The 14,503-nt window shown below is 31.5% G+C and overlaps 1 protein-coding gene across 1 annotated transcript; it reads left to right on the top strand.

Annotated features, from left to right (window-relative positions):
• The first annotated feature begins 5,368 nt into the window (after positions 1 to 5,368).
• Positions 5,369 to 13,113, top strand: LOC139481662 (uncharacterized). The gene is made up of 5 exons (XM_071265115.1): positions 5,369 to 5,516; positions 7,140 to 7,338; positions 8,063 to 8,166; positions 8,865 to 8,939; positions 12,927 to 13,113. The coding sequence occupies exons 1-5, from the start codon at positions 5,411 to 5,413 to the stop codon at positions 13,046 to 13,048; spliced, it is 606 nt and encodes a 201-aa protein (XP_071121216.1). The 5' UTR covers positions 5,369 to 5,410; the 3' UTR covers positions 13,049 to 13,113.
• The last annotated feature ends 1,390 nt before the right edge of the window (positions 13,114 to 14,503 follow it).

Raw genomic sequence — 14,503 nt, 5'->3', positions numbered from 1 at the left:
ACGGCCGATAACTTATAACTTTCCATTTTGAACTATCAGGTGTATAATATACATCTCTGTCTTGCGTGTCCGAAAGTGATATAATATACTAGTCATTACTTAACTCATACGCTTGTTTATAAATAACATTTCTGGTGTAAAGAATATTGTTTATAAAAATATAAATAATACATAAAAAAAAGATTTGAAGAAATAAAAATCTATTTACATATTTTTTCCATGGGTTAATTTAGGAAAATGTAATATAAACTCGTTGTCAATAGTAAAGGACAGATTGGAACATACCAGAAATATTGATTTAAAAAAATGTACGCATTTGCCGACGATTCGTTTATATACGCCTGGATAGAAAGTTACGGAACTATAGCGCAATTTAAATTATATACATGTATACATTGAACATAAGAAAGAAACATACATTTTGTGTACATTGGGGTAAAAGTTTTGTAAATAGACTAGTCCACGTATGCCAACAGTATGTAATCAACGAATTCGATAGACTATTGTATACCAAAAGAAGAAGAAGAAGAAGAGAACCAATTTGATTTAAATACAGGTCGATATATAACTTGCTTTGGTTCATCGAAGTTATGAACATAGTAAAATCACAGATTTATATATCAATTAGATTGTTCTCGAATAAAGGAAGAAATTCGTCATTATCACAATTGTTCCGACATTCATGTAATATATATGCAACTGGACGTACACTAATAATCCCCAAGGGATGCGAATATTTTCTAGGAAAACTATTGAGTATTAAAGTTTCAAATCAATTTCGGGATTTATTTTCTTTCTTGATATTCAATGACAGCAATTTAAAGAATAAACTGCTTGTCAGCTTTAGGGGTATTCTTGCCAGTTGAACAGACTTATCATAACATTAAAAAATAGGGTAAGATGACATTAAATTCGTTGTCTTTTGTTTTTAAACATCCTTGGTCAAATAGCTAAAGTATTATACGTTGTGAGACGAAGACTATTTTAATAAGAACGTTCCCGATTATGAATAAATTTGATTGACGTTTTTCACACTTGAAAAGAATATCTATTCGTAATTTTTCGATTCCATTCCAAGAAGATCCTTAAATTTCCTGTCAATTTTTTAAAATATCTTTTTTTTTTTCAAATAGCTGAAGTATTCATGCGTTGTGAGATTTAAACTATTTTGAGGAGAACATTAATTCCTAAATAGTTAAATAAAGATCGCTTTGGATGGACTAAATTATATAATTGCACCGTACGACCATCCAATACAAGCAAAGCCCCTACCGCAAAGTCAGCTAATTGACAATGTAAAACAATTCAAACGAAAAAAATTAAAAAAACAGCCTAATTTATTTAAGAGAAAATGGACGAAAAACAAATAGGTAACACATTAACAAACGACAACCACTGAATTACAGACCACTGACTTGGAAAAGGCACATACATAGATAATGTAGCGTGTTAAACATGTTAGTGGGATCCCAACCCTCCCATAACCTTGGACAGTGGTGTCAAAGTATAACATATGAACGAACTATACAAATCAGTTGAAAAAGGCTTAACTCATCAGATGGATAAAAATACAAATACTATAAATACAATTGGAAGTTTTCGTTTTTGCAATTTGAGAGTAAATAATGTATCAAACGTTCAAGAATACGCATGTAATATGTGTCACTGGATAAAAAAAATCATCCTCAACACCTACTTCCGTATGGGACTCCCCCTTCCAGTGACCTGCAAATTTAACAGATGATACACTTTCTAAGATTTATATGTCCAACAACGACCCACTGCTCTACATGTGTTACTAACAGCCTAAGATAGCAATTCTTTTGTTAGGTCAATTCTCTTTCGTACAATACCAGAAAACATGGAAAATAAGATCTTTAAATTTTGACTCTGGAATTAATACCATTTTTTCGTGCGACAAACTTTATTTCTGGCGATGAGCAGACATGGGCGGAAAACAATAAAAAGATAGGCTTAATATTTGTTCATTCATTTAACATGTATAATATGAATATCATTTAGTACACTTCGGTCTATACAAATGCAGAATATACCATGATGGTTTGATTTCGTCAAAAGATATAAGAGATCTGACAAATAAATTATCACTTCGATATTGCAAGACACCCAATTATAACTTTGCACTTTTGCATACCAAACTTTCGCAAAAAGATAAGTCATTTGATTAAATAAGAAGTTGTGGTTTGTTTACTTGGGAGACACTTACCCAAATGAAGTGGACTTAAGCAGCTATATAAGTCACGGTATGGCCTTCAACAGCAGGGTTGGCAAAAACCCGGGTTATATGAGTATTGCCCAGCCCAGTGGGAAATACTGGGAAAACCCGGGTTTTACTGGGTTTTAGTGGGTAATACTAGGCAATACTGGGTAATATAAAATATTTGTCTAAATTTTAAAGAGGATTCAGTGATAAACACAAATGCAATACATTTAATAAGATATTTATACCCTATTTTGTTTAGCATTTGTCTAGATTGGCTGTAAATAGAAAGCAAATAAATCATATCTTTCAAATGAATATAGCTCCTATTAAGAATTAACAATTACATGTATTAAAGAAACATCACATTTAATAATGTATATGTACTGTCACTAATTAATAAGTAATTATTTAGATTAGAACACAGATTTGTTTATGTAACAATAATCAGTCCTTTCAATTTTATAAGTGTTGATGGCATGACCCTGTAGGGTGTTTATTTAGCAATATGAATGTATAACAATTAAAATTAACAATTCACTTAAACACTGCAATAAAATGCATTTTTCAAAGTTTAGATTATTGAAACAATACTTGGTAATTAAAAGGTATCTTTAAATGTGCAAATCTTCTATTCTGCCTACAAATGTACATATAAAATTAATAGAGAAGAGAATGAAATTGAATTTTCTAGAAATGACTGTCAACATGGTCAATGGTTATCTGTATAAAAAGTATATATTTAGCTGTTATACTATGAAACTATAACAAGTCTTTACTATTTTGTGTTAAAATAAGCTTAAAAAATCATATTGCCCAGTAATGCCCACTATTACCCATATCTGGGAGTATTGCCCAGCCCGGGAAAACCCGGGTTTTCCCGCCCGGGAATTCCCAGGTGGGTAATACTTTGCCAACCCTGTTCAATAGTGAACAAACGTAAAAGTATATTGTATAATTCAACTAAATGTGAACATGGCTGTGAGTTAGTACGTCTGGAGCTCTCCCTCTATGACGCTTGTACCTCGGAAAACTTATACAGCTTGTTTCAAGAACAACCGGGTTCAGACAAACTGTTCTGAAATCGATATTGTCACTAATGCATTCATCCAATTCAATATTACCATCAAAGAGAGTAAAGTCGTGGCAACAAAGACATTCCGTCAATAACGGAATAACTATGCCTTTAGTACACGAACACCAATCTGTGTTAAACTGGCGAAGGTTGCTAAGGATATCTTGATTTCGGGAACTTTCTGCAGCTTCCATTTTATGGAGCTCGTCTTCGGTATACTCTGGCTCTAGTGCGTACCCAAATTGACCATACTCGTCAAAATCTGCCTCTCTTGACCGGACTGGAACCACTGTTAGTACTATCAACCTCTTTTTTTTTTTTCTTTTTTTTTTTTTACTATCAACCTCCGAACAAGACATTTTTAGTTATGATTTTATGATTAATTTTGGGACCATATATACACTGTCCTATAGAAACAAGCACGCACAAATCATGAGAGAAAAATTTGTGAGTAAAAGTTAATTGAATTAGCAAAGTTAATATCCTTTGGTCTCGAATGTATGTTAACTAATTAATGTGTTTTTCTAGGCTAGCTCAAATCCTCATCCAAATAATATAATCTATATGTAATAATCCCTTCCTACCACACCAAGATTTAATGCCGAGCGGTAGACATATTTTAGGTACTACTTAAGTAATTAAATGAACAATAGATAACAATAATTAATCATAAATGTGCAAAGATTTAAAAACAATTTTTTTTTCTTTATTCGTACAATTATATTCCGCTTCGGTAGAGTTATCTTCAGATAGTTTCAGATATTAATTAATACATGGGTTTCAAAAGTCTAAATGTAAGTGTTCTCGTACATTTTTTTGCCTAATAAAGACAATCAAAATGATTTGGTAAAGCTATTTCTAATTTCTAAGTTCCCCTTTTTTATGAGACTTAAATCAAGGACAAGAGGTGTATATCATTTTATTCTGACACATGAATTAAGTTTCCCGTCTTTAACCGAAAACTGTTTATTTCTTAGTAAATTAATTTATTTGAATTCAAATAAATAATAGCACCAAATATAATTAAATAATTCCACGGCGATCTATTTTTATTTGTCACCTGTATTTGTAATGTGTGTATTACATGCTCCCTTGTTTTATAATCCACTGATCCGAATAGACAGTCAAACCTGGCAAGGTGTGCCCTAGAGACGTGGTTAAATATGAAGTGCAAATAACAATTTACCTTTAAACAAGCCATCTACGAGTATTGCCACAGAACCATGAATACCATATCGTATAAACCTAGTCATAGCAGAGATAGTAAAAGGTCAATAATAGTATACCAACATATTGTCTTTACAGATTATTGTACTTTAATTTGTTCACCTTATCAGTCCGAAAATGCATTAATTAAAAATAATTTTATAACTTTTTGTGTTGTCTTAAAAAAATAATTCGAATATATACGTTTACCATAGAAAATTTATCTCATGAATGTGTACAATTGCACGTCTGTGCGTTTTATCTTCTTATTATCGGCTGGTTATTAGATAAAGCATAAGTCATCGGCGCGCTTACGACTACGTTAAAATATGATTAAAAACCAAGACTTTTAATGATTGTATTTTAAATCCCGGCATGCAAAAACCAGGAGAAAACGTCACGACCTACAGGAAGTAGTTAATATTTTTTCATTACTTATTGAATCTCATTTATTACTGCACATTTAGCGATAAAACTTTGTGAATATATATATTATGTCATTATGAACATATTTAAACCATAAGAAAAAAATCGCGAATTTTCCCTTTAATGAATCTGACTTCCATCTTCGTTTTGCTATGATAATGACTATCGTCCATGTCAAAGACGTACTTTAAAAATAAAGCTAATCGTTGCTAAATTGACTCAAATTTTGAAGTCATTTCTTTAAATCGTTATTAATCATGTTAATGTAATAACTTGATTATATTTTTTACAATTTTCCGATAGATTTCTAGTATACCCTCTTGATTATTAGTACAACTAGCATATCTAATTAAATAATTGTCGATTCAATAAAATGTGTTTCAAACATATGCAAATGGAACATGGACTTTTTTTATTTTTCTACATCTGTTGCAGAACATGCTGAAATGAACAAATTTATGCATCAATATGTTTTCTTCTAGATGTATAGAGTGGTAGTAGATTTATTTCAATCGTGTTTGCCCAAGATGATGTGTTTTCAACTAATAGCTGTATTTTCGCTGAGTTGGTGGTCACTAATTAAAGCAGGTAGGCATATTTACATTTTACCAATCTAGCACCAACATACTGACATTTTGAGGTCCCATTCTGTTGTGAAAAATTCATTCGCCATTTAATTTCGCCCTGTTTTTAGTATAAATAAACATAAAACAAGATACTTGACAATATTATCTTTGTTATTACTACGCTCACGCATCATACTGTACCAGTATATTTAATCTTTTTCTATGATTTATATATTTTATTGACTCTATCCACTGCTGTTGCAATAATTTGTTTATTTTTTATCTATGTACAAGTGTGGACACAGATCAGTGTGGATAGTATGTTTGAATGTTTGACAGTGTTTGCTTACATGGGGTTCTATATATATTAAACTCTTGCACAATCAATGACAATGACAGCTTACCTGAACTAAACACTAAACATTAGCAGTATTGTTTATTTAATACTTTGTTTAAATGTTCAATACTTTCATGGATGAGATACTAATTGCTTTAATTACAAAAATAATGATTAAAATGATGAAATGTGTTCTACACATTTGGTTTGGATTCATGTGTAGCTAGGAGATGAACACATTCAGTTCATTTCTTCATGATGTAATTTTTACTATATACCAGTAAACCTATTGAAGATACAAGATCTAAAAAAAATTATAATAAAGTATAAAATTTGAAATTTTAAAGCTTTAACTGACAACAGTATTGACATTATGTCATTTCAAGTTATGCTCACTGTGTATGAAATGTTATTCCAATTTCATATAATCACAAAAAACTAAAAGTTTGTCTTTTCCAATGAATATATTACCTTAGCCGTATTTGACACATTTTTGGGGGAATTTTGGGTCCTAAATGCTCTTGAACTCTGTACTTGTTTGCCTCATAACTGGTTTCATATGAGCGTCACTGATGAATCTAATGAAGACGAAACGCGAGTCTGGCGTATTAAATTATAATCCTGGTACCTTAGATAACTATTCATACAATCACACATTCTTGACTAGGTTCAACGTTGTCTTTGATCGCATTTTCTAACTTTATGCTGCTTCCAGTTTTGACTTATTTTCCTTTATCTCTTACTTTGATGCGTTTAACCCTAATGAATTTACTATGATGAGTCTTACTATGATAAGTTTAATATTTTGATTTTTACTATAATGAGTCTTACTCTACGATGAGTTTATTTACGACTGGAATTTTACCTTTCTTAACGTGAATTCCTAGTTTCATTTTGATAAATAAAAACATACTAGAGAAAATACCTGAACAAAAATTTCCAAGCAAAATATCAAATTGCAGGGACTATAAAAAAAATGGGTCAATTAAAAGAGTTAAACAAATAGATACGAGTGTTGTTTTGCTCAACAAGATTTTTTACCCTTATTCTTTTCACATTAATGACCGTTTTCAATGCCTCATTTAAAAAAACAGCTTCCGATAAATGAAACAAAAACTAACTTATTATTCGTTGAATTTGAAACACAACACTGAAGACTGGAAAAGTCATTATAATGTACCAAATATTAAAGTAAGCGGAAACATTATCAAAACATTATGAATTAAATACCGGTAATTGTTTAATGTTTTATATAGCAAATCCAATCAAACATTTATCAGATGCATTTTTATTTCCACTCATTCCTAGGTTCGCCGGTAAACTATAAAGGTATGTGTGCTTTCTCGTGTAACAAGCAAAATAGAGCCTACCTCAGAGAAGGTACAGAAGGTGGTGATTTTACACGTTTTAGCAGTGAAGACCCGACGTTATTGATAGCGACCAATAATGGAACAGTTAAAAGAATAAATGAATGTTATATTAGACAAGGACATTTTCTTGCATTGAGGTAAGTATTTGATGTCTTTGTCTCTCTCACTCAAGAAGCAGTATAATACGTATTGACATTTCAATTTTTGGATTGAGTTGGGCGAGGATCAACCTACAAATTATCGCAATAGCAGAGAGACTGTTTTGACGATACTATCAAATGCGCTTCATGTATGGTGATGTAATAATTTAGGAACAATGAAGCTTTAGTTGCATATCTATGACGGAAAAAATAGAACTCTTTCAAACAAAAAACCGTGTCTTTACGGTAAGCATTGTCTTAAAATAAATGTCACGCTGTTATCGAATAAATGACTCTAATTATCCTTAGAAATTGAATGACAAATTTAACATATACAATTCCATTTCAATCATTATTAATAGCCAAAATCAACCACAAAAATATAAAAAAAAAAAAAAAAAAAAAAAAAAATGTTGAAACCTATATCAACCGGAACATTTCTCTTTTTTGTTAACCCCAGGGTATCACCAGCCCGGTAGTCAGCACGTATTTGTTGACATGAATAATCATTAATATGATCATAATTGTAAGTTGACTGTTTTTCGAAATACTTAGGATTTTCTAACCCAGGAAATAAGAAAATAGCTCAGTTGTATTTCGGAATATTTGGGTCTTAATTCTCTTTTTTTTTTAGTTTTTTCCGAGCGTCAGTGCAGACAAAATGATTGTGTAGCTTACAAAATTTTTAACCTGATATCTATGATGAGTTTATTGTTATTAGACAGGAGATTCCAGGTAATGACACACATTCGTTATATGCATGTAGAAAAGATGCCTTCTATAATCCAGGCAACGATATTCGAATCCTTCATATGAGTCCTTTTAGTAAGTAAATGAATGACAATTTAACATTATTACATTTTGCTTAGTTGTACTATTTATTTATAAAGCATCTGTGAAAGGTACTGTTTGTGACTCATATATATCCCTACAAACATAGGAAATCTCTAGTCTTTGTTAGTTCAATATTTTGTTTTAAATTTTGGTTCATTTAAGTGTACCGATGTTTCATGAGGCGTCCATTTCATTGAACTACTAGTAATTATGGTTGATAGTTGGAATCTAAACGAGATTGATTTTTTCGCTTGACTCGGTACAGGTTAAGATAACCAATGATAATATGTTTATCGCTAATTTACCAATGACGACGTTTTTAATTTCATAGAAAATGGCACGTGCCCTCCTAGCGATTATTTTTCATATTACTGTAATGTGTTGAGAAAGGAAATTATAAGTCAGTACTTACGTAAAATAGCGATAACATATATTATTGTTTTGCCCGCCTCCGGGTGCAGGATGACATCGTTGAGTGTAATACCCATAGGTGGCTAATGCAATTTTCTGCTCTATTGTCGGATTATTGTCTTTTTGTCACATTAAAGTTTTCAATTTTCTATTTATGATGCAAACCAAAGAGGAAAAAATAAAGCATGATTAATTATCGGAGATATTATAGAAGTGTTTAGATATGCAGACTATTATTCCATGAATATTTACAATTATTACTTTATGACTATTTGCAGAAGTGTTTCCAAACAACCCAACATTATGTGATGTGTGCATTGGCATTGACTTGCAAGAGACACGTGCAATGATAGGTATTACAGTAACGTATATTACAAACAACCTGGTTAACACACTGATAACACTCGCCATTATACGATTATAAAGTAAAGCGTCACATGCAACAATTGCGAAATAAATTAGTACGAGCACTTGCGATCACTCGTCATTTGAATTGCATTTCTTATAAGATTAGCCTAAGTTTTGAGTTGATATTGTAAGCATAATGTTTTGCAAAGAAACTTGTATATGTTTTAAAACCGTAATATGCTGAACTTAGATATATATACTTATTATTATCTTGGTTTTCCTGGATCGTCTAGGTATATTCTTATGAACGTTTAAGCAACATCTCCTCATATACATGACTTCAAAATTAACGTGTTTGCGCTAACAAGAAACGTGGACAAAAAGAAGAAAACCTCGAATCAAAGAATGATTGCAGTTGTTCAATTGCTAAAATGTAACATACCGTAATCTATAAATATTATTGTTAAATTGTAGATATAGCAGTCGGTAAGTTGTAACTTGTTACTCTTATCGGCTACATGTATTTATGTTTGCATTGTTGTTTGTGATACATTATAGATTGTATCTCATTTTAGCCTCACCAATTTAATGACAGTTATTTTCAGTCGCAATCATTTCGTGTATAGTCAGGACGAGAACACATTAACAATCAACTGTATGTCGTTAACTTTGGAATGTTACTGTAGGTCGAGGAGTATATAATATAATATCAGATCGAGGGAAAATAGTTCATACCCTAAATAACGCTTACTCGTACATCTGCAATAGTATATGCACTGAAAAGTAGATAGGTTTTCCTTTCAGAATTTGTATTTAAATTTAAAAAAAAAAAACTTTCTCCTTGAGTACCGCAATGTTGTTACAAATATTCATACTTCACATGGGGTCCAATTCAAGGTTCCAATTCTACAATTCCTATCTTACATAAATACATTTCAGTACATCACTTACTGCCAAACGAACGCCCTTGTTTAATATAGAAGTCTGGATACAATCGTATTTCTATATCTTAGTCAACAATTTGGGTATTCGAATGTGTATCTGTAATGTATATGTCAAATTTTCGCACACAGTTCGCTTGTTCAATTGGTTGTAAGTCATAATTGACGTCATTATTGTATTTACTTCATATTTTGTTTTAGTTGAATGTGCAATTGGTAAGTAAATTTCATTTTTGTCATCTGCTTTGAGTAACATTTTTAAGTATGTGAATTAATATTTTCTGCAACCTAGGGGAATTTTTAATATTAAAGATTGTGATTGATAAAAGTTTGTCAACAACTTACCCAACATCTATGAAGCATCTATTCTTATATGCATTGACAGGAAAACTTTTCAACAAAATACTACACTAAATCCGGATTTAAAAAGAAATATTCCGACAGATAATACATTTTATTATACTTCAAGTCACAATGCCAAACATTGGTTAATGAGAGGGAGATAATATACTCTACCCGTGACAAATACTCAATATTCGTTCACAGAGACGCTTGATCAAGTGAGCTTTACTACATGCCAACAGTTGCTTGGTACAATACGACATAGTTTATCACTTTGAGTTAAAAGATTGGTAGACAGTAATAACAGAACATTCAGTATTAATAATAAATTAAATAACAAATGTCTGAGAGGGTGATAGAGCAGACTTGCAACACATTTAGGAATTTTTGGTCCTCAATGCTCTCCAACTTCGTACTTTATTTGGCCTTTTAGACATTTATTATTAGAGCGCCACTGATGAGTCTTTTGTAGACGAAACGCGCGTCTGGCGTAATTATAAAATTTTAATCCTGGTATCTATAATGAGTTTATTTACTCATAAAAAAAAACGTTGTCAATCTTGTGTTTGCCTCAGTAGACAATGTTTTCTCGGGGTAACAATCTGCTTAATCACCCTCTAAACTAAGTGTCCTTTATATATCAATAATATTTTGATTCTACTTCAAAATGTCCTTGAATTTTAAATGTTGATATCACTATATCTCTAATTTTTCTCAGTCTTAAAAAACTTCAGGTTTTACTAAATGTCCAATGATCAAACATATACATTTTAATATTTTTGCATGAAGTCTTTTTTTTAATAAATAAATCAAATTTATTGTTCCGCATGTGGAGCAGGGTCAGTTTACCCTTACGGAGCACAAGAGATCACCCCTAGTTTTTAAATGGGGTTCGTGTTGCTTATTCCTTAGTTTTCTATGTTGTGTGAGCTATTGTTGTCTGTTTGTTTTCATTAAGGTCATGGCGTTGTCAGTTTATTTTCGATTTATGAGTTTGACTTTCCGTTTGGGATCTCTCGTCCCTCTTTTATACAATCATTATTGTCATTAGGTATTTTTCTCTGATTAGACTAAATAATAGTCGACATTTTGATTTTGCACTATATGAGATAAAATTTGCCTTTTATACCATCTTCCTTACTCACTCGGTTGCATGGATTTAAAATACTTATTTCAAACAAACGAACTTATGAAATTGATATGTTTTTCAAGCGTAGAAAAGGAAGCTTCCCGTTTACATTTGAAAATTTCAAAAAGAATCTTAATTCAATAAAAATCTTATTTTGTAATTTATGCTTTTTGTAAGAAGATAACAATTACAAATTGTTGCATTTAAGGTTAGATTTATGTTTTGATGAATGAAGTCATACATGTTTTAGAATAATTCGTACACTTCACAAAGTGATTACAGTGACTACATAAAGCATTGCACAGCACAACAGACAAGACAAACCACCAAACGCCAACTTATCTTAAACAAAAAGCACATGGAAAATATAACAAGCGTTATATTATATTTATCCACTCTCGTTCTTTAAATTTGAAAATTTAACTATCGCGAGTGAATACATATCATACCATACTTGATGCAGAGGAAGAATCTATATTTAATAAAGAAAAGCAACTTTTTAACGAAATAAAATGTCACTTACATTTCAGTGAAGAAACCGGGTATGTAAAAAATAACAATTTTCATTTTAAAAATTTTGACATTATTCTACCAATCTAGGTTGCACTTTGTAAATACAGCTGTTTCTAAAACACGCCTCTTTTGGGGAGTAATTGAATATTCATAGAAAATTGATTTTGGTCACATACTGGTTCCCAGTTATGCTCTCTGTGCTCCATATCGCAGAGACAGAACTTGGGAATGTTACCAGTAAATAAACACGTGCAAATTGTTTACATTGAAATCAGTGGTAACCTTTCATTCGAGGTAGAGGTAGTTAAGAAAATTATTGTAAGTTTAAACTCTGAGAAGTTCAGGGCATATAAACGTTGAAAATATGCCGCACAGCCCTATATTTTGACCTTTGAAAAAAATGTGGTGCATATGAACTTTCAATTCTAGGATAAGATTTTTTTCAAAACTTCATAGTAAAAGTGGTACAGTTTTAGCCGTAAAAGGAGTTCCTATGGGAAATTGCATTGTCAATATTTACAGAAATGCAACCTCTATAATATGACGACGTACTTAAAACTGTCTTCAATTTATCTACACTTCATCTCCGATGTTGCTTGATCATTGCCATCTGTTTTCAATTAATATTTATAAAGGTAGACACATAAACATCAATGAGACAGCCACTTAATAGTGCAGTAAGGTGACCTATAGTTGTTAATTTCTATGTAATTTGGTCTCTTGTGGAGAGTTGTGTCATTGGTAATTATACCTCATCTTGTTTTTTATATAATAGATAAAATGTAAATAAAAGAGGGGTACAACAGTCAACATTGTGTTATCATCTTAATCACTATAAAGATAAAACAACTATATCAAAATAGTAAAACTAAATGGCATACAGACTCAGCAAAAACGAAAGGCAAGAATAAACCAAAATGGCCATACCAATGTAAAACAATAGCGAGATGTATAAATACCGAGGTACGCAAAAAAAGTATATTACCAAAAATGGACAGTAAACGATAATAATTTACAAAGACAAATAAAAGAACACATCTATAGAAAATATGAATGTATATTTGTAGAAGTAGGATGTAACATACCCATGGTATGTCCTGTTACAATGAAAGGACAGGTACAGTGTACATGTGAAGGTCTGCCTAAATATGACGACGGTTTATGTTGTGATGGAAGCGGTGGTTGTTAAAGATTAAGACTTTGCAATGAATACACAAATAATGTTTATTTGAAATAAATTATTTTCATTGTTAATCTGTTCTTTTATTTGCAATTAGATATATAATATTTGATTTAGCATTTGGAAATGAATTTGACTGACGCATGGACAGAAGGACTGCGGGACTAACGGGTCGGTGACAATTACGAAAATGTCTCTCTTGTTGATAAACTTGTTTATTTTTGTAAATAGTATATATGTTTCTGACAATTTTTGCTGTTAACATCATTACTTTAACTAGTATGGTTTTAAAAAGGTTAACAACGCAAAACGTTGATTAAAAAATAATAATTTAAGAGAGGAAAACAGTTACGGTACTTCTGGTTGCAGAATATTTAGAATATTTCAAGATAATTGCCAAGTACGCAGCAAAGAGTGAAAAATGTCACCAAAGAGCACAAACATTCATAAGGATTCGATTGACAAAGTTGGTCAGGGTAATTTATTTTTAGATTTTATCTTTCGGGTCATTTTGGTTTGCAACAAAACATACAAAAACAAAAAAAACAAATTCAGAAATTATAATTAAGGAACAATACTTCTTAAAGAAGATGCAAAATACTTGCCAAAATGATTACAAAAGCTGTAAGAGTAACAAAAGGAAGCGAAAAGTATCAAAAAAGCTATTCAAAACTAATATGACAACGAAAAGTCTACCAGAAGACCAATAGACCAATAGACCAAAACAACAGTATTCAAAATCTCAACACAGAAAACTAAAGACTAAGAAGCAAGGAACCAACCAAAAACTGTAAATGATCTCCGATTCTCAGTGAAGAAAACTGGATCCTGCTCAAATGTGGCATACGGGACGTTGTATATGTATGTACATACCCGGTAATAGGTATAACTCGGTAGGCAACTTCGAGAAAAGGACAACTGAGTTTTGGTTACGACTGGCATACACCCGTCGTCATTTGTGAAACATATATTTATTAACAATAAATCAACTCGCGATGGCGTCCAGAAATATATTTGAAGAAATGATTTTAACTGCATTATTTGGAATTCTTGGTGCAATAGTTTCCTTTTAAGCATAAGCAGCAACCATTTATCAAGGAAATAATGATAAGAACACCAAGCCCTAGAATATCGAATCAACTGGGGGGGATATATCATCCATATGCAGGAGCTGCTGGAATTCATTTCCATTCGCAGGCGCTAAATGAATTTAAATGATATATAGAAATGGAAAGTTCGCAATAGGGAAGCTGAAATTATCTCTGCTGTCGAAAAGTTTGTTCTCAACCGACCCTCATTGTCATTTTTCACAGATTATTCATGTTATTCAAGATATTCTTTATTTCAAGTTCGAAATGATATTAGCATTTTACATATATATATTAGTGTTGTCTACGGTTAACCGGTTAACCGTTCGAACGACCGAATACCGAATACCAGAAACACTAACCGGTTAACCAGACT

This window comes from Mytilus edulis, chromosome 7, assembly GCF_963676685.1.
Source record: "Mytilus edulis chromosome 7, xbMytEdul2.2, whole genome shotgun sequence".
NCBI lineage: Eukaryota > Metazoa > Mollusca > Bivalvia > Mytilida > Mytilidae > Mytilus > Mytilus edulis.
Note: the sequence above shows the minus strand (reverse complement) of the source record. Positions and strands in the feature narration are given on the sequence as shown.